The 24,672-nt window shown below is 46.7% G+C and overlaps 1 protein-coding gene across 16 annotated transcripts in view; it reads right to left on the reverse strand.

Annotated features, from left to right (window-relative positions):
- The window catches only part of ncoa2 (nuclear receptor coactivator 2), a 361,025-nt gene that overhangs the window by 88,220 nt on the left and 248,133 nt on the right, over window positions 1-24,672 (reverse strand). For all 16 annotated transcript variants that reach the window (XM_038809570.1, XM_038809585.1, XM_038809580.1 and 13 more), the window contains 5 exons: window positions 21,215-21,315; window positions 16,378-16,555; window positions 15,359-15,547; window positions 3,887-3,988; window positions 3,635-3,775 (listed from right to left, as the gene is read on the reverse strand). In XM_038809570.1, coding sequence (XP_038665498.1) covers window positions 3,635-3,775; window positions 3,887-3,988; window positions 15,359-15,547; window positions 16,378-16,555; window positions 21,215-21,315 — 711 coding nt within the window. The remainder of the gene's footprint in view (window positions 1-3,634; window positions 3,776-3,886; window positions 3,989-15,358; window positions 15,548-16,377; window positions 16,556-21,214; window positions 21,316-24,672) is intronic.

The following is a 24,672-nucleotide window of genomic DNA, read 5'->3' on the forward strand; positions in this document are numbered from 1 at the left end:
GGAAATAGTAGCATCGATGGATGTGGAGAAAGCTTTTGACAGGGTGGAGTGGAGCTACCTGTGGGAAGTGCTGAGGAGGTTTGGGTTTGGTGAGGGATTCATCAGCTGGGTCAGGTTGCTGTACAGCTCCCCGGTGGAGAGTGTGGTGACGAATGGGAGGAGGTTGGAGGACTTTTGGCTTTCCCGGGGACGAGGCAGGGGTGCCCCTCGTCTCCCCTGCTCTTCGCGTTAGCGATTGAGCCCTTGGCCATGGTGCTGAGGGATTCGAAGAACTGGAGGGGGATTGTACGGGGGTGGAGGAACACCGGTTGTCGTTGTACACAGATGATTTACTGTTGTACATCGTGGATCCGGCGGGGGGGGGGGGGGGGGGGGGGGGGGGGGGGGGGGATGCCAGAGGTGTTGAAGATACTTGGGGAGTTTGGGGACTTTTCGGGCTACAAGCTCAATATGGGGAAGAGTGAGCTGTTTGTGCTGCCCCTGGGGGACCAGGAGAGGGAGATAGGGGAGCGCCCGTTGAAGAGGGCGGAGAGGAGCTTTAGATATCTTGGGGTCCAGATAGCTAGGAGCTGGGGGGCACTGCACAGGCTAAACTTTTCGGGGCTGGTGGAACAGATGGAGGAGGAGTTCAGGAGCTGCCACTCTCTTTGGCGGGCAGGGTCCAGTCGGTTAGGATGACGGTGCTCCCGAGGTTTTTGTTTCTTTTCCAGTGCCTCCCCATATTGATTCCGAGGGCTTTTTTCAAGGGGGTGAGTAGGAGTGTTCTGGGGTTTGTGTGGGCACGCAAGACCCCGAGAGTGGGGAGGGTGTTCCTGGGGCGAAGAAGGGAGACAGGCGGTTTGGCGTTGCCCAACCTGTGTGGGTATTACTGGGATGCTAATGTGGCAATGATTCGCAGGTGGGTGATGGAGGGGGAAGGTGCCGCATGGAAGAGGTTGGAGGTGGCGTCCTGTGTGGGTACGAGTTTGGAGGCATTGGTGACGGCCCCGCTTCCACTCCCCCCGGCAAGATATTCCACGAGTCCGGTAGTGGTGGCGGCCCTCAAAATTTGGGGCAGTGGAGGCGGCACGGGGGGGGGGGGGGGGGGGGGGGGGGGGGGAGTGAAGGCCTCAGTGTGGGCACCGATACGGGGCAATCACAGGTTTGCACCAGGGAGAATGGATGGTGGGTTTCAGAGTTGGCATAGGACAGGCATCAGGCGGATGGGGGACCTTTTCCTCGATGGGAAGTTTGCGGCTTTGGAGGGGAAGTGGGGCCTCCCCCCTGGGAATGCTTTCAGGTATATGCAGATTAGGGCGTTTGTTAAGCGGCAGGTGGCGGAGTTCCCGCTGCTGCCACCTCGGGGGGTGCGGGATGGGGTGCTTTCGGGGGCGTGGGTCGTGAGGGGAGGATCTCGGCAATTTATCAGATGATGCAGGAAGAGGAGGAGGCCTCGGTGGAGGAGCTGAAAGTGAAGTGGGAGGAGGAGCTAGGGGAAGAGATTGACGATGGGACGTGGGCGGGTGCCCTGGGGAAGGTGAACTCGTCCTCTTCTTGCGCACAGCTCAGCTTAATTCAGCTGAAGGTGCTGCGTAGGGCGCACATGGCTGGGGCCAGGATGAGCCGGTTCTTTTTGGGGGGGGGGGGGGGGGGGGGGGGGGAAGAAGACACGGACAGGGCGTTGGAAGGGTTTTGGAAGGGGGTGGCGGGGACTTTGTCCAAGGTGGTCGGTTCCAGGGTGGAGCCGGGCTGGGGGCTCGCGATCTTTGGGATAGCATCGGAGCCGGGATTGCAGGAGGCGAGAGAGGCCGGTACCCTGGCCTTTGCGTCTCTAGTAGCCCGGCGTAGGATTCTCTTACAGTGGAGGGACGCGAAGCCCCCGAGCCCGGAGGCCTGGATCAATGACATGGCCGGGTTCATCAGGCTTTAAAAGGTTAAGTTTGCCCTGAGGGGGTCGGTACAAGGGTTCTTCCAGCGGTGGCAGCCTTTTCTCGACTTCCTGGCGGAGGGTTAGAGGGTGGTCAGTCTCAGCAGCAACCCGGGGGGGGGTTCGGGTAAGGGCGGGTGGGTTTGGGGCTTGTTAAGGGGGTTTGTTTTTGCGACGGTGTGTTTGCTATTTTCTTCTTTCTTGTATTGTTATTAGTTATTAATTTATTACTTTGTATTGGGGGGGATTTCTTTTTCTGTTTCTGTTTAGTTTTACACCTTGTTTACTTTAACTGTTGGGAGAAAATTTGTTGTTGAACAATTTGAAATTAAATTATTTAAAAAAAACACTGCCCTGGTTTAGATCAGGTAATTTGCCATAAATCAGGGATCAATTATGGGACTTCCCAAGTCTTTCTCTATAAAGTTCACAACTTCATTCTCAATCCTGCTGCACCCAAATTGAAAGGTTACGGTATAATTTTTAAAAAAATGCAAGATTTAAATCAATTATTTAGCAATCACAATGATTGTCTTTAAACTTTTCCTGTACATTATATTTAAATAAAGCATGCTTACTGGTTCTCCTAATGGCTCACTGAGCTTACCTAATGAACTATACAAGACAGCAGCTTCAATTTCTAACCTGGGCAAATTAATGTAATCTCAAAAGAGAAGAGGTTGCATTTATTGATAGCTGTTCCCATCGCAAAAGTGCTTTCCAGCCTATGAATTATAATTGAAAAGTAGTCACTTGTTTTTAAAAAATAAATTTAGAGTCCCAATTATTTTTTTCCAATAAAAGGCAATTTACGTAACCAATCCACCTACCCTGCATCTTCTTGGGTTGTGGGTATGAGACCCACTGACACACAGTGCAAAATGCACATGGACCGTGACCCGGGGCCGGGATGGAACCCAGGCCCTCGGCGCCGTGAGGCAGCAGTGATAACCACTGCGCCGTGCTGCCCGCAAGTAGTCACTGTTGTGATGGGAGCATAGCAGCTGCCATATGCAGCAATGCAAGAATGACCAGATAATCTGTTTCAGTAATGTTGATTGAGGGATAAATATTGGCCTGAACACTTGGGTCAACTCCTAGGCTCTTCTTTGAAATGTTATGGAATATTTTACATCCACCTGAGAAGGCAGAGTTTATCATCTCATCCAAAAAAATGGTCCAGCCCTCCCACAGTGCTGCACCAAATGTCAGCACCCGAGTCCTGGAGTGGGACTTGATACCAGAACCTTCGAGGCAAGAGTGCTACCAAATGAGCCACAGCTGACAGAATGAAAGGCAGATTGGCAATTATTTGTCTGTGCTAAGAGACAGGTGTTGGGACAGGGTCATGCTCAATTGTAACATCCACTGCAGTCAAATAGCCTGTAACAAGGCCCACCCAGCAAAATAGAAAAACTCTCGGGTTAAGAGGGTAGGGAAAGATAAGTTGGCAAAATTAGTCACACATATCCCATTTTACACAGTACTATATCCAAGAGAGAAAAGACACAGGAAATGCTGGAAATACATAGCAAGTACATGAAAAAGAAAATATGGGCTAATATTTTGGATTGGATGTCTTATTAGAAAAGTTCCAGCGTTAATTTGTCTTTTTGCTTTTCAAACGCTGATTTTTTGCTTTCATGTTAATTGTGATTTAGTTTTATTTTGATATGTAATGCACACTTATCTAATTTTGTATCGCCCCATATCTCCAAATGTCCTTACCTTCATGATGATGCCTCTTAGCAAATGCAATCTCTTTGTCATTTTGCAGGTGAAATCTTTGAATACACCGTCGCACTAAGTCTTCCCAGCCTGGTTTCATCGATGCACGTAATGCATTTATATCCAGAGATATTAGTTTGCCTTTTTTTTTAATAAAAGAGGGGAGGAGAAGGGGGGGACAAATTTCATTTGTCAAATCTTCAGTATGTACGAGCAAAATCTCAAATTTAAAATGTGGTTGCGTTGATTTACCTGTTAAATCATGTCTTGTGTTAAAACTTTCAGTGTTAGCAAACTGTGGCCTTTCCTTCACAGGAACTCTCCTTGCAACACAGATCAAACAGGACTGTAAATCTGAAAGAGGATTATTTGCAATGTGATAGATTTCACACACACACAATTAAATATATACACACAAACTACATTGTAACCAATATAATTTCGCCTGTAACAATTACTAGTTTGAGAATACACATCACCCAAGTTCCATTATATCCCTCACTCTGTCCATACAGTAGACATCATGAATTGATGAGTGTTAAGGGCTGTGTTCAACTTGGTCCCTTGGGCATGATCTTATTCTTCAAAGCAGATGCTCTGCATGCTTCAGTGAACAGATATTCTGGCATTGGATAAAACACATCTGGAATCGACATTCAAAATTATTGTAAATGCCTCTCATCTTAGTTCACAGATAGCAGTAGTGAACCAAAACTCTGACATCTTTGCCAAATTTTACAAAAATTGAAGAGAAGCTATTGGTGAACTGACAGCTAGCGACTATTTTAAAGAATACGGTTAGACATTATCATCCTCCTATTTCTGGGACCATTTTGAGAGAGAAAAAAAAGCTATTGGAAAACAAGCTAAACACTACACGTAATGTGTTCGCTGCAGCTATGACAGGTCTACAAATTTATTAGACAGACTTGCATTTATTTCAGACTTTCTTGGCTCAAAGCAAAGGATGCAAGCACCGATGAATGGAACTTTTCTGATTTCAGGCACCCCGATATTCGTTACAGCACTACTTTGATCAAACATAGTTCAGCCATGACTTCAGAAAAACAAGCTTTAACATGCTTTTCCATTTCTCACATTAACTAACCCATGGTTTCAAATTGCCAATTAGCCTCAAATTAGGAGCAATTCTGTACTATAGACCATAGAAACGTTACAGCACAGGAGGTAACCATTCGGCCCATCGTGTTCATGACAGCCCAAGGACGCCCAGGTGCCCTTTCTAATCCCACCTTCCTGGACTCAGCCCGTGACCCTGTAGCTTACAGCATTTAAGGTGCAGATCCAGATACTTTTATAAAAAGAGTTTAGGATCTCTGCCTCCACCACCAACTCGGGCAACAAATTACCCTCTCTGCATGAAAAAGTTCTTCCCCATGTTTATCTAACTTCCTTAAGTTATTTCACCTGTGAGATGTGGGAAGTCCATGAAGCTTCAAGCGTTCCAGACAACTATATCTGCAGGAAGTGTACCCAATTGCAGCTCCTCACAGACCACATGGATCGGTTGGAGCAGCAGCTGGATACATTTGGAGCATGCAGGTGGTGGAAAGCATCATGGATAGGAGTTTTAGAAAAGTGGTCACCCCAAGGTGCAGGCAGATAGATGGGTAACCGCTAGGAGCAAGTTGTCAGTCTAGGAAGCCTGTACGGCTGTCCCCTTCTCCAACAGGTATACTGTTTTGGATACTATTGGGGGGAGTGGGGGGTTGGTCTATCAGGAGAAAATAACAGCAACAGCCAGAGCAGTGGCACCATGGATGGCTCAGTTGTTCAGCAGGAAGTGTCAAAGCGCAGAACAGCAATAGTTATAGGGGACTCTGTGGTCAGGGGGACAGAGGCACTTCTGTTGACGTGAAGGAAACTCAGGATGGCATGTTGCCTCCCTGCTGCCAGGGTCCAGGATGTCTCTGAACAGTCAATGGCCATTCTGAAGGGGGAGGGTGAACAGCTAGAGGCTGTGGTACACATTGGTACTAATGACATAGGCAGGAAGAATGGCAAGGTCCTGCAAGGGGAGTCAGGTAGTAAATTAAAAAATAGGACCTCTGGAGTTGTAATCTTGGGATTATTCCCTGTGCGATGTGCCAGTGAGGCTAGAAATAGGAAGATAATGCAGCTAAACATGTGGCTAAATAGCTGGTGTAGGAGGGAGGGTTTCAAATATCTGAATCATTGGGATCTCTTATGGGGCAGATGGGACCTTTAGAAGAACAGGTTGTATCTAAATTGGAGGGGCACAAATATCCTGGTCGCAAGGTTTGCTAGCGTTACTCGGGAGGGTTTAAACTAGTGTGGCGGGGGGGGGGGGGGGGGGGGGGGGAGAGAGAGAGCAAGAGCAGTGGGTCAGCAGGTGAAATAACTGCGGGGGAACTAGTGAATAAGGTCAGTCAGACTGAGAGGAAGAGCAGGCAAGGAGATGTTGCTGAACACAGTGGGACTGGTGGTCTGAAGTGCATTTGTTTCAATGCGAGAAGTCTAACAGGTAAGGCAGATTAATTTAGAGCTTGGATAAGTACTTGAAACTATGATTTTAAAAAAATATTTGAAGTACCCAATTAATTTTTCCCCCCAATTAAGAGCAATTCAGCGTGACAAATTCACCTACCCTGCACACCTGTGAGTTGTGGGGCTGAGACCCACGTAGACACAGGGGAGAATGTGCAAATTCCCATGGACAGTGACCTGGAGCCAGGAACTAACCTCGGTCCTTGGTGCCATGAGGCAGCAGTGCTAACCACTGTACCACCGTGCCGCTCTGGAACTATGTTGCTGTTACGGAGACTTGGTTGAGGGAGGACAGTATTGGCAGCTAAACGTTCCAGGATTTAGATGCTTCAGGCGGGTTAGAGGGGAATGTAAAAGGGGTGGGGGTGTTGCATTACTGGTTAAGGAGAACATTACAGCTGGACTGTAAGAGGACACCTCAGAAAGCTCATGGAGAGAGGCAATGTGGGTGGAGCTCAGGAGTAGGGAGGGTGCAGTCACAATGGTAGGTGTTTACTACAGGCCTCCCAACAGCCAGCGAGAGATAGAGGAGCAGATAGGTACAGAGATTTTGGAAAGATGTAAAAGCAACAGGGTTATGGTGTGTGATTTTAACTTGCCCAATATTGAGGCAGCATGGTTTTATGAAGGGGAGGTCATGCCTCTAACTTGATCGAGTTTATGAGGAAGTGACGAAGATGATTGATGAAGGGCAGTGGGTATCGTCTACATGGACTTCAATAAAGCCTTTGGCAAGGTCCCTCATGGCATACTGATACAAAAGGTGATTCACATGGGATCAGAGGTGAGGTGATAAGATGGATACAGATGGCTTGGTCATAGAAGACAGAGGGTAGCAGTGGAAGGATGCCTTTCCGTATGGAGGGCTGTGACTAGTTCCACAGGGTTCAGTGCTGGGACCTTTGCTGTTTGTAGTATATATAAATGATTTGGAGGAAAATGTAACTGGTCTGATTAGTAAGTTTGCAGATGACACAAAGGTTGGTGGAGTTGCAGATAGTGATGAGGATCGTCAGAGGATTCAGCAGCATATACATTAGTTGGAGACAAGGGCAGAGAAATGGCCTTTTATTTCCCAATCTATGCTTTCCTCCTGCTCAGCTGGTTTTGCATTATTCAATGTCAAGACTTTGAGATATCTCTCTAAATAAGTGGCGGCACAGCACGGTGGCACAGTGGTCAGTTAGCACTGCTGCCTCGGGACTCTGGTTCAATTCCGATCGTGGGGGACTATCCATTAACCTACATGTCTACTTCTTCTGTTTATTTAATGATATGGCAAATGAAAATTATAATTAAGCCTTATCATTGAAATTAATAGTTGAAATCTAAATAAACAATACATAAGGTATTAAAATTGTGGGGACAAGCTGCATAGGTAATGACCCTCTTGCCAATCAGTCTTGACCGATGGAAGACTTGTTATAAAAATCAAGTTATCATGATTGATCAGTATTATAATGAATATTCACACCACAATAATAAGGTCAGAATTAAAATTAAGTCAGTTGATATTTTGGAAGGATTGACTGCTATTACTCTGTTGTCCTCCCAACACCAACCATATTCTGGCCGCCCCCAACCCTTTTCTGGCCGCCCAGGCAAAGCCAAAATAGTGAAAACTTCCGAAATCTAGAATATGATTAAATATGGCACAAAATTATTACAAACTAATTTATAAGAGCAAATTTTGGTCATAAGTTTCTTCTGAAATTAAAGACTTGCATGTTCCATGCCTGCATTGTGGCCACTCTTTATATTTAAAAGGAAACATGATAGTGTCCTACCGAAGCAATACTTGGCGCAATTAAAAGAAAAAGTCAAACAGGAAAATTCTGTACAAATTCAAATGCAGGCAAAACTCTTGAAATGTAGTTTTTTGTCCGGTCCTATTAAATTAAATCTTCTTTAAAAGTCCTTTCTGTGAGGAATGGTGACATTTTACAGATTTTATTAAGGATGAAACCAAATCTTCATATGATTTTTCATTTGGTAACAAGGTTATACACTAAATCCTGGTAGAATTAGATGTGTCTGGAGTAAAAGAGTTTTGTGCTGCATTTTTAACTACTGCAATCTTTGTTGTAAAAATGATTGCTAATAAGGTAAGTCAAGTCAAAATATTAATGCATCTATAATTTTAATGACTTGCAAGTTTTAATAGGATTTTAAAATTTTCTTCTGCAATTGATTTTCGCGCTGTTTATCGGGGATATCTATCAGTTTTTGCACTGAGTTGTCAGATATGCAAGAGTTGAGCAATTATTATCGCGCAACGTGTATCGGAATGGAGGGAAAATTGTCAATAAATCACCTCTTCGGCAATCACTGGCACCAAAAGGAAGATTCTGCTTTTAAAAATATTAATAGAGTGGATTTAAAACAGCTTAGTTTCAATGCTTCCAAAAAAGGTATGTTGATGCAGCAATTTTCACTAGTTATGTTTCCTATTCTTTTTTTTTTAAAATAATTTTTATTGAAATTTTTCGATACAAACATTTACCCCTACTACATTTTAAATTATAACACAACAAATCCCCCCTGGAAAATCCTCCCCACGCCCTCCCCCGCGCGCACCCTCCCCCCCCCCCCCCCCCCCCCCCCCCCCCCCCCCGCGCTACCAGTCTAGCAACCAAGCCGTTTTTCCCTTTCTGCTGATGGCCTCGGGCAGTCATTGCCCGCGACCCCCCGCTGACGTGCTCCCTTCGTTGCTATCCCCCCCCCCTCCCTTCCCCCCCCCCCCCCCCTTTCTCCCCGGGTTGCTGCTGTTTCGGCCTCCAGTTCCTATCTCTGATCCAGAAAGTCAAGGAAGGGCTGCCACCGCCGGAAGAACCCCTGTACCGACCCTCTCAGGGCGAATTTGATTCTTTCCAATTGGATGAAGCTTGCCATGTCGTTTAACCAGGTGTTAACACTTGGTGGCCTTGTGTCCCTCCACTGAATCAAGATCCTTCTCCGAGCTACCAAGGACGCAAAGGCCAATATTCCGGCCTCCCCTGCCTCCTGTACTCCTGGCTCCACCCCAACCCCAAAAATCGCTAGCCCCCACCCTGGTTTGACCCTGGTTCCCACCACTCTCGATACCGTCCCCGCCACCCCCTCCCAGAACTCTTCCAGTGCTGGGCACATCCAGAACATATGTACATGGTTCGCAGGGCTCCCGAACACCTAACACACCTGTCCTCACCCCCGAAGAACCGACTCATCCTAGTCCCCGTCATATGGGCTCTGTGCAGCACCTTAAATTGGATGAGGCCCAACCTTGCGCACGACGACGACGAATTGACCCTCTCTAAGGCATCCGCCCATGTCCCATCTTCTATCTGCTCTCCCAGCTCCGCTTCCCACTTGTCTTTCAGCTCCTCTATCGATACCTCCTCCACCTCCTGCATTATTTTGTAGATGTCCGAGACCTTCCCTTCTCCGACCCAGACCCCCTGACAGCACCCTATCACTCACCCCTCTATCGGGAAGCAAGGGAAATCCTTCCACCTGTCGTCTGGCAAATGCCTTCACCTGCAGGTATCTAAACGTGTTCCCCGGGGGGAGCTCAAATTCTCCTCCAGCTCTCCCAGGCTCGCAAACCTCCCCTCTATGAACATGTCCCTCAGTTGCCTGATGCCCGCCCTGTGCCAGCTCTGGAATCCCCCGCCAGTGTTCCCCGGGACAAATCTGTGGTTCCCTCTCAGTGGCGCCGCCATCAGACCCCCCACTTCCCCCCTGTGTCGCCTCCACTGCCCCCAGATTTTCAGGGTGGCCGCCACTACCGGACTCGTGGTATACCTTGTGGGGGGGAGCGGCCATGGTGCCGTTACTAGCGCCCCCAGGCTTGTATTGCCGCAGGACGCCCTCTCCATACGTTTCCAAGCTGCCCCCTCCCCCTCCCATCACCCACTTGCGCACCATCGATGCGTTCGCCGCCCAGTAGTATCCGGAAAGATTGGGTAGCGCTAATCCTCCACTGTCCCTACTCCGTTCCAAGAAAATCCTTCTCACTCTAGGGGTGCCATGTGCCCACACATAGCCCATTAATGCTGCTAGTTACCTTCTTGAAGAAGGCCCTGGGGAGAAAGATGGGCAAGCACTGGAACAGAAACAAGAACCTCGGGAGGACCGTCATTTTGACTGACTGCACCCCTCCCTGCTAGCGACAGCGGTACCATGTCCCACCTCTTGAACTCCTCCTCCATCTGCTCCACCAGCCTTGAAAAGTTCAGCTTGTGGAGGGTCCCCCAGTTCCTTGCCACCTGCACCCCTAAGTACCTGAAGCTCTTTACTGCTCTCTTAAAGGGGAGCCGCCCAATTCCCTCCCCCTGATCTCCCGGGTGTATCACAAAGACCTCACTTTTACCCACATTTAATTTATATCCCGAAAAGTCCCCAAACTCCGCTAGTATTTCCATTACCTCCGGCATTCCCCCTTCCGGGTCTGCCACATACAACAACAAATCATCCGCATAGAGTGATACCCGATGTTCCTCCCCTCTCCTTGTCAGTCCTCTCCACCCCCCTGAACCCCTCAGTGCCATCGCCAACGGTTCGATCGCTAATGCAAATAGTAAGGGGGATAGGGGGCATCCCTGCCTGGTACCTCGATGGAGCCCAAAATACTCTGACCTCCTCCCGTTTGTAACCACACTCGCCATCGGGGCCGAATACAGCAGCTTCACCCACTTGATAAATCCCTCCCCAAACCCAAACCGTTCCAGCGTCTCCCACAGGTATTCCCACTCCACCCTATCGAATGCCTTCTCCGCATCCAGTGCTACCACTATCTCAGCCTCCCCCTCCACTGCTGGCATCATAATCACATTCAACAGTCTCCGGACATTTGTGTTAAGTTGTCGTCCCTTTACGAACCCCGTCTGGTCCTCATGGATTACCCCTGGCACACAATCCTCTATTCTGGTTGCCAGGACCTTTGCCAACAGTTTGGCATCTACATTCAAGAGGGAGATAGGCCTGTAGGACCCGCACTGTACAGGGTCTTTGTCCCGCTTCAGGATCAAGGAGATCAGGGCCTGTGACATTGTCGGGGCAGAACCCCCCCCTCTCGCGCCTCATTGAAGGCTCGCACCAGCACTGGACCCACCAAGTCCACATACTTCTTATAAAATTCCACCGGGAACCCATCCGGCCCCGGCGCCTTCCCCGCCTGCATCTGGCCTATCCCTTTAACTAGCTCCTGCAGCTCTATCGGCGCCCCCAGCCCCTCCACCCGTTCCTCCTGGACCTTTGGGAACCTCAATCTATCGAGGAAGTTCTCCATTCCCCCCCTCCTCCTGGGCGGTTCAGACCGGTACAATTCCCTGTAGAAATCCCTGAAGACCCCGTTCACCTCTTGCCCCTTCTGCACTACGTTCCCTCCCTTCTCTCTCACTCCCCCAATCTCTCTGGCTGCATCTCGCTTGCGCAGCTGGTGTGCCAGCATCCTGCTCGCCTTTTCCCCGTACTCATAGACCGCGCCCTGTGCCCTTCTCCATTGCGTCTCCGCCTTCCTAGTGGTCAGTAGGTCAAACTGGGCCTGTAAACTGCGCCGCTCCCTCAACAGCCCCTCCTCTGGTGTCTCCGCATATCTCCTGTCCACTTCTATAAGTTCCCCCACCAGTCTCTCCCTCTCCTGCCTCTCCTTCCTTTCTCTGTGTGCCCTTATGGAGATCAGCTCTCCTCTGATCACTGCTTTCAGGGCCTCCCAGACTACCCCCACCTTCACCTCGCCCGTGTCGTTCGTGCCCAGATATCTCTCAATGCCCTTCCGGACCCTTCCGCACACCTCATCGTCCGCCAGCAGCCCCACATCCAGGCGCCACAACGGGCGCTGGTCCCGTGCTTCCCCCAGTTCTACCTCTACCCAGTGTGGTGCATGGTCCGAAATCGCAATGGCCGAGTACTCCGTGTCCTGCACTCTCGAAATCAGCCCCCTGCTCAGTACAAAAAGTCTATTCTGGAGTACACCCTGTGGACGTGGGAGAAAAAAGAATACTCCCTCGCCCTTGGCCTGCCAAATCTCCAAGGGTCTACCCCCCCCATCTGCTCCATGAACCCCCTTAGCACCTCTGCCGCTGCCGGCCTCCTATTCGTCCTGGAACTCGATCTGTCCAGCCCAGGGTCGAGCACTGTATTGAAGTCCCCCCCCATGATCAGGCCCCCTGCCTCCAGACCCGGAATGAGGCCCAACAGGCGCCTCATAAAACCCGCGTCATCCCAATTCGGGGCATACACATTCACCAGCACCACATTCTCTCCCTGCAGCCTACCCTTCACCATCACGTACCTACCCTCCTTATCTGCTACCACCTGCGCCGCCACGAACGACACCCTCTTTCCCACCAAAATCGCCACCCCCCGGTTCTTTGTGTCCAAGCCTGAGTGGAACACCTGTCCCACCCACCCCCTTCTCAGGCGTACCTGGTCTACTACTCTCAAGTGAGTCTCCTGCAACATTGCCACATCCGCCTGCAGTCCCTTTAGGTGTGAAAAAACCCTTGATCTCTTGACCGGCCCATTCAGCCCCCTCACGTTCCAAGTAATCAACCGGGTCGCGGAGCGACCCGTCCCTTTCCCCTGTCTGTTAGCCATGTCCTGTCCCCTGTTCGCCCCGGGTCGACCCTCCCCTTCTGACCCGTTCCCCATGGCGATGGCCCCTCCCCCTCTCTCCTCCCGTTCTTCCCTTCCCGTCCTCGGCCTTTCCAGCAGCAACCCGGTATCCCCCCCTAACCCCCCTTCCCCCCCCCTGGCTAGGACCCCTCCTAGCCGCGGTGTATCCACCATCGTACTCCCGAGAGTCAGCTGGTTTTCGCTGACCCGGCTGCCCCTGCCACACTCCGACTCCTCCCGATGTGGGGGGGGAGGGGCCTCCCCCCCCCCCCTTGCCATCCCTCTCTGACCCCGCTTCAGCGCGGGAAAAGCCGCCATTGCTGGCCACACCCCACTCTTCTCTCCTCCCCCTTCCTCCGTCCTGCGCGCGGGAAACAGGGGAAAGCCCGCGCTTTCGCCCGGCCACACCCTACCCCGCCATCTTCAATTCCACCCCCCGTCCCCATCCAAGCCCATAAAAAAGCCCCCTTAAAACGAGAGGAAGAAAAAAGAGAAAAAGAAAACACGCATAACCAACTTGCACCCCCCCCGTCCCGCCTCCCCAACTTAACAATATAACAATATAAATAACAAATCTCAAATAAATACATAAATACATAACTATGCCTGCATAACTAAATAACTACCCAATAATAACGTATTTAACCATCACCCTCCATCGAACAGAACAGTAACCATAACCCTTAAAGAACAGATCAAAAAGCAGTAAAAAAAAAAAAGCCCCCCCTACAACAACAATAATTAAGGGAAGTTGGCAACGGGAAGAGACACACAAAAAGGAACAAAGAAACCCCCCATAACACAAGTTTCAAAGAAACCAAACGATCCATCAACTTTAACCAAGTTCCGACCTGGCCTAAGAAACACATGGGCCACTTGATCAGTCAAGGGTACTCGGGCGGCCCTCGACCGCCGGCGTTCCCAAGTTCTAGTTCAGGTCCAGCTTTTCCTCCCGAACAAAAGTCCATGCCTCCTCTGGGGTCTCAAAGTAATGGTGCTGGTCCTTGTAGGTGACCCACAAACGCGCTGGCTGCAGCATTCCGAACTTGATCCTCTTTGCGTGCAGCACCGCCTTCGTCCGGTTAAACCGGGCCCGCCGCTTTGCCACCTCCGCACTCCAGTCCTGATATATCCGCACCGTCGAATTCTCCCATTTGCTGCTTTTCTCCCTCTTGGCCCACCTCAGCACTTTCTCCCGATCACAGAAACGCTGGAATCGCACCAGCACCGCCCTCGGGGGCTCGTTCGCCCTAGGCCGCCTAGCCATGACCCGATATGCTTCTTCCAGCTCCAGGGGCAATGGACCGGCCCCCTCTCCCATCAGGGAGCTCAGCATCTCCGCTACATATTTCGGGAGATCAGGCCCCTCCAGGCCTTCTGCTAGGCCCAGGATCCTCAAGTTCTTCCGCCTCATTCGAGTGTCCAGCTCCTCAAAGCGGCTCTGCCATTTCAGGTGGAGTGCCTCGTGCACCTCCACCTTTCCCACGAGGACCGTGGCTTCCTCCTCCCTCACCGCCATCTCCTGCTGCAGCTCTCTTATCGACGCCTCTTGGGTCGCCTGGGCCCCCATCAGCCTTGTGGTCGTCGCGTTCATGGACTCTAAGAGTTCCACTTTCAGCTCCGTAAAACACCGGAGGAGAGCGGCCTGCTGCTCCTCCGCCCATTTTCTCCAATCTTCTAGCGCGCCACCGGCCGCCATTTTGGTCCTCTTCCCCCGCTTTTTTCGGGGAGCTGCTGCTGCTTTTTTTGTCGCCCCACTCCGAGTACCGACCATAAAGTTGGTCTCACTCTCCTCAGGGAGCCTTCCCCCACCGGGATTCGTCTTTACAGTACCGTCGGGGCCCTCCAATCGGCCCTTAAACACCTTTGTCGCAGGAGCTGCCAAATGTGCGACTTAGCTGGTCATAGCCGCAACCGGAAGTCTTCGTTATGTTTCCTATTCAAAGGCATCCCTTCTAATGTGCTAGCCACTGCCAAGCAGGAGGACAAGCAGGGACACTGACCCCAGGCTACAACAAATATGATGCGACTCAAGTCATTCAGTGGCATGTAAGTTCAATTTTCTGTGGGGAAACTCACTTGCCATACAGTGATACTTTGCAGCATGTACTTGCCATACAAGAATGATGGGTGTAAATCTGTAACCTACAATGGGCAGCAGGGTAGCACAAGTGGATAGCACTGTGGCTTCACAGCACCAGGGCCCCATGTTCGATTCCCCTCTGGGTCACTGTCTGTGCGGAGTCTGTACGTTCTCCCCATGTCTGTGTGGGTTTCCTCCAGGTGCTCCGGTTTCCTCCCACAGTCCAAAGACGTGCAGGTTAGGTGGACTGGCCATGATAAATTGCCCTTAGTGACCAAAAAGGTTAGGAGAGGTTATTGGGTTACAGGGGATAGGGTGGAAGTGAGGGCTTAAGTGGGTTGGTGCAGACCCGATGGGCCGAATGGCCTCCTTTTGCACTGTATGTTCTATGTTCTATGAAATTCCACACTAGCATGGGAGGCAACATGTGCGACATGGAGATATGAAATATTATGCATTTTTAAATGCATTAGTGGTTCTACCACCCACTGGAGGTTCCATAATGACAATCTTACCTTCCCCCTCTTCTTTTATAGACTTTGGTTGAGATACAGCAAAACACTGCATAGTTTCATATTTCTGAGGTGCTTCCTGGTTATCATGTCCTTCCTCGTCAGTCTCACCAGGTGGTTTAACCAACATGCGACAGTTAAAAGTGTGGCTGTTCCGTCTTGGAGTTTCACTGGACCAAGGCACCCCGTTTACTGGAAAATTTAATGTTTTACACAAACAGTTCACTTTGAAACGGGTAAAACAATTTTTAATACTTCAAAATAAAATGTAAAAAATGTTTTGGCTTAATTTACATAAAGTTGAAATGTTTCATAGCATGTGACACCATTTATCATTTAAGTGCAATACTTAATTGACTTTCCAGCACATGAATATGTACACCCTGTGCAAAAATTATCCTGGAAGTTTCTTATTCCACACAATATAATCAACAATATGGAATTTACAAGTAACCTATTTTGTTAGCCAAAGTGAAGGCATATAATTCGGCTATTTTATTCTGAGGAGGCATGACTGCTAGACTTGTAATATAATAAAAGTGGAAAACAGTAATATTCTAAACTTCTGATCCACCTTATAGGCTGTTAATGGCCCAAACTGCATTGGGATATGAAAATGGCTGAGAACACCAACCATCCACCCAATAGACCAGCTATGTTGAGGCTTCAGCCTCATAAGCATGACCCTGGCAAGATGCAGACCCTGAACAGGCACATGTTGTAGCTTGCTGGCTGGTCGGAGGAGTAATGGTCCGGCTGGTACCAATGATTCATGGAAACTCAGTGTTTTTGTGAAGCCCAGAGAAGCACTCCTTTACCACTGGGCCCCAATTTACATGCTTAAAAAGACCTACTGTGACAAACCGGGGCTACCCATCGGAAGGCACTTACCAAGATGGCAGCCAGCACACTAATGTAAATTGAGAACCAAGGTGATCCACTTTCAGTTTTGGGTGATAAACAGCCAATTTGTTTTGAGTAAACTACTGGATACAATTCAAGGTATTCAAATAGACCCTTACCAAGAGACTTCGGCAAAAGATTTCTCACAAACTCTGCGTGGTCACCAACATGTAGTATGCTGTAGACACTGGAGTTTATAAGTTCTTCCTGGTTGTATTTCAGATACTGGGTCACATTCTCAGAAACGAACACTATATGCCCTTCAAGATTGACGACAAAAAAAAATCCATCCAAGGCCTGTAAAGAATAAACACCATGATGTGAATATAATGTTCAATGTCACTAGATAGAGCATTCAACTAAAACTCATTTGAAAATGAGAAGATTACTTACAAACATCAGCAGCTCTTTCCATTCCAAATTTCAAAATTATTTTAAAATAAAAAAAAATAAATTTGGAGGACCCATTCCTTTTTTCTTTCCAATTAAGGGGCAATTTAGCGTGGCCAATTCACCTACCCTGCACATCTTTTTGGGTTGTGGGGGTGAGACCCAGGCAGACACGGGGAGAATGTGCAAACTCCACAAGGACAGTGGTCTGGGCCGGGATCAAACCCCGGTCCTCGGTGCCAAGACAGCAGTGCTAACCACTGCGCCACCATGCCGTCCCAAATTTCAAAATTGTAACCATCAACAGCTGTTGCATGTAAATTCTTGTTTGGAAAACACTTTATTTTTGGAGGCATTGTTAGTTGCTTCCTTTTTCTTGCCAACTTATTTCCTTTCACATCACCTCTCGGCACCTTAGCAACTGTGTTGGGTAAATGCAGAGACTGCACTTAAGCAAACATCAGTGTTGATGCAGCCAGTTGACAGGTAGTGCTGCAGACTGTCCCCTCCCACACACATGACTGTCCCTTTAGATTGCCTCCACTCTCCGGTGTGATTTAACAGCATTTATTACATATCTCCTCATATTGCAATGGTCAGGCTAAGAATTGAAGTATCCAAACCAAACCTCTCTCCATCACTGCTCTATGCTAATATACTTAACCAAAAGCTGACACTTGCACACTGAAAACATGATGTCACAAGTCAAATGACAGCCTTTTCACTGTAAAAAAAAATAACATTTTAAAATAGTGCAATTAAAACAGGCAATTACAGGTTTAAGAAAAGTGTCATTAATAACCTTACTTGGGAAGAAAGGATGCAAAGGAGAAAGAATGGAGGACTCAGCTTGTTTAGCCAGTCACTATTTGAGCCATACCGACCAAGAGGGTGCTATGATCCATCCCCAGTCTGGATGGTGATCAATGATCTCAGGTGGATGAAAGGATTAGTCATATCAGCCACAGGTGCTCATAATGCTGGATTGGGTGCAGTGGGGAAAGACAGAACACCAGTTAGGTGTCTCCTGCTAAAAGCACACATATAGTCTGGAAGCAGATCCAGGATAAGCTGTGCTTTTTGTGATTGCTGGATTCTCTGCCAATATGCAATGTTTAGGATCACATGTGAAGAACGGTCATTTGGGCAAGAAACTGAGGGGCAACCCATGCCTACAAAGCCGTACTTCATCAAGAAATCAAGACCTTAAAAGAAGCAAAGAGAAAGGGGGCTGGAGGGGAGCTACATAGGGGAACCTCTTGTACTTCCTACTGCTCAATAGCTTGATAAACTGTCTACTGCCTTCCAAAGTAAATATACAAAATTAAAAATAATATGCAGACTAATATGCTAGCCAGTCAAACAAGCCTGTTGTATATTGTGATGATGCAACTGAACATCATGATCCCCCAATGTCCCACACCCACCAACGGCCATTTCGTGCCCTGGGGAGAAAACAAACACTAATATAAAAAAACAAGGCTAATTCAGGGAAAAATAAAATCTGGGAAACTCCTTTCCAGCAACCAAAGGGATTAAAACATGGAGACCACAATAGAGAGAAGACACATTATCCAATTACCCAAGTGTCTTGTACCTTGTGATATCAGCCAGAACTAGCAATCATCCAACTCCTTTTCAAAAGCAAAAAATTCAGTCATTGTTTAAACTTATTGCAAACGCTGATGCTCCACTTCAAAATGAAAAGCCGCCCAACATCCAACCTACTTAAACACTTGTTTTGTACATTTGTCTCTTGGTTCACCCAAAGTCATCAAACTCAAAACAGTATACAATCCCTTTAAAACAATACATCATTCAAGTTTCTCCAAAGTCTACTCCTTTTTTACAAAGACTAAAAAGACCAAGTTCTATAGGTGATATTTAATGGAGGCAACTGGGGTGTTGCCTGCCAGCTAGAGAGCTGGCATGAGCCCTGCGTCACCTCCACCAGAGGCAATGGCTGCACCACCCGAGGCCCATTATCGCCAAAGGTGAGTGATGGTGGGGTGGATGGGAGGGGGTTGTGTGTATGTGTCATGGAACATTATGTACTCCCTTACCCAGAAGCTTGGAAGCAACCCACATAATTTGCTTTTCGGCTTCCTGCATGGCAGCATAAGTCAAGACTCCTCTCACCCAGGTTATTCTCTCTTCCAGCCTCTTCCATCGGGCAGAAGATACAAAAGTTTGAGAGCACACACACCAATAGATTCAAAAGCAGCTTCTTCCCTGCTGTTACCAGACTCCCGAATGGCTCTCTCATGGACTGAACTGATATTTCTACAGTTGTAGCACTATATTCCGTTTGCAAGGGTGGCAGGTGGTGGTGCAGTGGTCAGCACTGCTGCCTACGGTGCTGAGGACCCGGATTAGATTCCGGCCCCGAGTCACTGACTGTGTGGAGTTCACACATTCTCCCCGTGTCTGCGTGGGTTTCACCCTCCACAATCCAAAGATGTACAGTGTGGGTGGACTGGCCACGCTAAATTGCCCCTTAATTGGAAAAAATGGATTTGGTGCTCTAAATTTATTTAAAAATAATATTCCATATGCTGCACCCAATGTTTGTGTTTATGTATTTACATTGTGCACTTATTGTATATTCTACGTATTCATGCATGGAGCGATCTGCCTTGGTTGTATGCAGAACAATACTTTTCACTGTACCTCGGTACAATAATAAATCTAACTGATAAAAAAACCTTCAAAGTATTATAAGTTGTGAAGAGGACATTGTAGAACTTCAAAAGAACATAGGTAAGATGCTGGGCTGGGCGGAAAGGTAGCAGGTGAGGTTCCATGCAAATGTGAGGTGATGAATTTTGGGAGGAAGAACATGGGGACAACATAAAATAAGGGGCAAAGTCCTAAACAAAAAGGTGCAGGAGCACAGGGCCCTGAGTATATATATATATATATATGCATAGATCATTAAAGGTGGCAGGACAGGTGGAGAGTGCGGTTAATAAAGCATGTAGTATCCTTGGCTTTATTAATAGGCGTAGAGTACAAGAGAAAGGAGGGTACGCTGATTGGGTATACTAGTTAGATCTTGGGTGGAATATTGTTACAGCTCTGGGGGCCACACTACAGGAAGGATGTGAATGCTTTAAGAGAGGGAATGCAGAAGAGGTTTACGAGAATGGTTGCAGGGACGAGAATCTTCAGTTATGAGGATAGATTGGAGGAGTTCGGACTGTTCTTCTCAGAGAAGGCAGCCAAGAAGAGATTTGATAGAGATGGTCAAAATCATGAGGGAGCTGGATAGATAGGGGAAAATTGTTCCCGCTCGTAAAGGATCAAGAACGAGAGGACATAGATTCAAGGTGATATGCAAAAGAAGCAAATTGCGATGTGAGAAAAATCTCAAGTGGTTTGGGTCTGGAGCACACTATTTGGAAGTGCCCTGGAGGCAAATTCAATAGAGACATTCAGGAGGGCATTAGATGATGATTTGAATGGTAACAACATGCAGGATATGGGGAAAAGGCAGGGGAATGGCACTAAGCCATAATTCTCTTGGGAAGCCGGTGCAGATACGGGGGAACAAACACTCCCCATCTGCACCGCAACAACTGTGATTTTCAAAGTTATTTTTAGTTTTCTTTAAATTAATTCCTGGGATACAGGCATCCCTGCTTAAGCCAGCATTTATTGCACAACCCTAATTGCCCTTGAACTGAGCCCCATTCAGAGGGACTGTTAAAAGTCATCCAGATTGCTGTGGATTTGAAATCACATTCCCTAGGATATTAGAACCATAGAATAGAATAGAAGTGGGTGTTTACAACAATCGAACATGGTCAGCATCTAAATCCAGATTGTTATTGAATCAAAATTCCCCCATCTATCATGGGGATTTGAACGCAAGTCCGCATTACTAGCCCAGTGGCAATACCACTGCGCCACCACCTCCCTGGTTATTTACGAAGGATAAGGTAATGGGTCTAGGCAGCAAGTAAAAATGCTTGCTTTTTTTATGAAAGACCCCATATCAACTGTGAGAATAAAACTGCACCAGATTACCATATTTAAACATATCAAGGAATTGTTATTGATGCATTTTTAAAAAATAAGACAAACACTGCCTGATTGCCCTGCTTTATGGTTGTACGCTGAGTTGTACGCTCAGTGCTGTGTAAATAAGTGAGCAGAAACTCGAGTAAAAAAAACTTCTGAAAATGAGCAGAATTTACACTCAGATAGCTTGTTGCACATAAAGCACAAATTCTTGGTCACTGTACTTAAAATGTATAGGATAGTTTTATGACTTCAACTCTTAATCTTCATGCAAGGAAAGAAAGATTTAATGATGGAAAATGGTATTGCTACACTTTTCTTGGCCTCAAATTATTTACGCTGATTCATGCAAGTAAATGAGATTCTTAAAGTTTGGTGCAAGCTGCAAAATCAACTTAAATCTCAGTGCTAATATTGGCGCAATTAATATTAGTGCAATTAATATGTTGTGAGAAAATGCAAGCAGTTATATATTTAATTGGATCATTTCTAAAAGCATAAAAATGAAACTCAATTTTCTAGCTTTCGTGTTTCTAAACTGACCTCAAGCATCATTGGTCCAAGTGCATCCTTGTCAATGACGCCTTGACCTGTGGAGGACACATCAGCCTTCTGCACAGCATCTTCATTTGCAGCAGCCTTTTCTGCAAAACAAAAGTAAATTATTGCAACATGGAAATCCATCGGATTGCCTAAACTCAGTAAACCATGAAGCTGCTTTACACTGATTTAATATTGACTTCCATAACAGAAATAATTTCAACAAAATGCATTCTTGATGAAGTCCTTTCTTCAAAGCTCAGAACTGTTTCTTGCTATAAAACAATACTATGTTGCTCTAATGTTTCACTTCACTAATTACATTTGGTTGCCCATTGAAAGGATTATCCATCCAGTTCTATTGCAATTCTAACTCACTGTGGAATAAAGAAATCAATTGAATCCTGACATATTTTATGCCGAGAGACGAGAGAACTAATGGGGCAACAGGGCAGTTTCAGCTTTTAAACTAGTCGAAAACCTTGGATTCCTTCTACTGAAGGAAATCTTGTTGCGATATGCGGATGGCTTGAATAAATCAGACATAATTGTAACCTGAAGGAGCAGACCTGTAAAAGATGTCTGCAGTCCCTTCCTATAAACATGACTCTTTCAGAACTTGCAAGGATTGATGTCCCTCCACCGATGTTAATCGCTTGCAGGAAACTAGATGAAATTAAGAATGCCACAAAAGGACAGATGTGTGACTACACCAACACTTTTCATCCAACAGTTCTCTGCTGTTTTGGTAAATAAGTTATTTCTTCTTCAGCACTCACTGCAGCCAACTGCTGCACCTTAAATTCTGGTATCTCTTCGTGCATGTCCTGGCAAGTATGTGCAAAGTTAACAAAGTAACCCAATCTTTTAGGTTTCCTATATCCTTAAAAATGACATCTATACAGAATTTCCTTCATCCGTGGTACATATTGGTTAAAATGAAAACTGGCTCGATCTGGAGGCATTGAAGTAATCTTACAGCATGGTGGTTACAGTCGCACTATTAAACACCCTTTTAACCCAATCTTTTAGGTTTCCTATATCCTTAAAAATGACATCTATACAGAATTTCCTTCATCCGTGGTACATATTGGTTAAAATGAAAACTGGCTTGATCTGGAGGCATTGAAGTAATCTTACAGCATGGTGGTTACAGTCGCACTATTAAACACCCTTGATACTGAAGTTCAGAGTGTGCAGGTATGTATTTAAATATATACATATATGTATACTTAAGGTTAATAAAAAAATCTTGGGTCTATTGATGCTTCCTGTCGGAAAACCTTAAATCACATTTTTGCTACATTTTTGTCAATGTTTTCTATGTTAATCTCTTCCACATTAATGCAATTAGTATTTAATGCTTTTTTCTCTCTCTCTCTTAGCAGTGCTGTTTGCTTCCACGGCCATCTGCTCCATTATTGACCACAGTTGCTCCCGCCATTTGTGGTCAGTTGCGGAGGCCCGTTCTTGGCTGGGATTTCCTCCAATATGTTTCTTATTCTTTCTCAGATTCATTCTCAGAACAAGGGTGTCACTGACAGAGCCAGCATTAAGCATATTCTTAGTTGCCCTAAGGTGGTGGTGTCAGTTTTTTTTCGACGGCCGCAGATGGTTTGATACACCCGAGTGTTTTTTTTTTTAAAAGCTCACTTCAGAAAGGAAGGAGAGCAGGGTTTGGGGGTGGGGGGGGGGGGGGGGGGGGGGGGGGGGTGGGGGGGGGGGGGAGAGAAGAAAGACGAGAACCTGGAGACGTTGACAACACATCACAAGGACATCCGACTTTCTTCTTTTGACTTCTCCCATTTTACCTGGCATCACCACAATGCTGGTTGATCACCCTTCTCCACCTCCTCCCACTATCACCAATTCCTCTTCCAATCCTGCTGTGTTCAAGTTTCTCGCCACCACATCTTTCTATCTGGTCTCAGGCTCTCTCATCCTGGAAGTCCCATCTCCATTACTTGACTCACCTCATTTCCTCCCTCTACTCTGCAGTAGATGACCATACCATTTCAATCTCCTCTTTGCTACTTTCATCTCAAACTGTCATGGTGGGATTTGAACTCATTCTCTGGATGATAAATCCAGGCTTCCAGATTATTTGCTCAGTAACAATGGTACTGTTGCCACCCCAAAAATTGGTCGTGAAGAGAGCCTCTGTAAAATTAAGAGCACTTCCACATGAGTGACTCAAACCTCATCACCAAGTCAGCAACTGCTGCCACAACTATCAGACATTATCCAGCCTTGCTTCCAGCTCAGCTACCTTGCCTCATTATCCCCAAGGTATCCATGGACCTATTGGCTGCTTCATTCTCATATAATAGCTGACCGAGAGATTAACTCAGGTGCAAGTTTTACTTTTCAATACACATTGAAAAAGGAAAATATACACCCACACATTTGAAACAGTTGATAAATCAAGCATAAACATAGATTAATTTCAAATCACTGCAATATTAATAATAACAATAATCACTTATTGTCACAAGTAGGCATAATGAAGTTGCAGTGAAAATCCCCGAGTCGCCACATTCCGGCGCCTGTTCGGGGAGGCCTGTACGGGAATTGAACCCCCGCTGCTGGCCTTGTTCTGCATTACAAGCCAGCTGTTTAGACCACTGTGCTAAACCAGCTCCTATTCGAGGAATAGATGCATAATTTGAAGCCTAAAAATGTAACTAGTATGATGTTATGGACTGTCCGAGAGTGTGATGAATCAGATTCAACGGTGGCTTCCTAAAGGGAACTGAATAAGAACTGAAGAAAGAAATCTTGCAGAACGATGAGGAAAGGACTGGAGAGAAAACTAGTAAAATCGCTCCTGCAGAAAGCCTCCTCCTGTGCTGTAACCACTCTGATATTGAGTACCATCACCACAAATCTGGGAACAATTGCCATAACAAATGAAAAAGCACAAGAAAACCTGAATACCCAGGGTAATTCGATGAGGTATCCATTATCTTTGGAAAAGGATGGTGTTTTTGTGTAGTCAATATTATTTGGGTGAGTTGGAAGACACAAGATGCCACAAATAACAAACTCCACAAAATCCTGTGTAAATTTATCATTATCATTGCCAACTAAGAAATTCAACCAACTTAAATCAAGGCACAACTTAAATCATTTAGTTACACCCATGATAAACAAAATAGCATTTTTAAAATGTAAAAGAACATTTAGGGGTTCATAAAATATGAATTACCGTTCTACCATCTGTGTAATTGTCACTGCAGTTCACAGTAAACAAAGGCTATGTATACTGTGAAATATGTCAAGGCACTGTATACATGCAACTTTTTATCTTCAATTCTGTTATCCAAGTTTGAACCCTGCTCAGACTGATATGACTATTTTCTAAATTGTATTATTGCTGTTCGATACAGAACTACATGTCTTGTCATATGTGCATATATTTTGTATTGTACATTACAAATTAGTCGTACTCTGATTTTAGT

The sequence above is a fragment of the Scyliorhinus canicula genome, chromosome 10 (assembly GCF_902713615.1).
Source record: "Scyliorhinus canicula chromosome 10, sScyCan1.1, whole genome shotgun sequence".
Classification (NCBI taxonomy): Eukaryota; Metazoa; Chordata; class Chondrichthyes; order Carcharhiniformes; family Scyliorhinidae; genus Scyliorhinus; species Scyliorhinus canicula.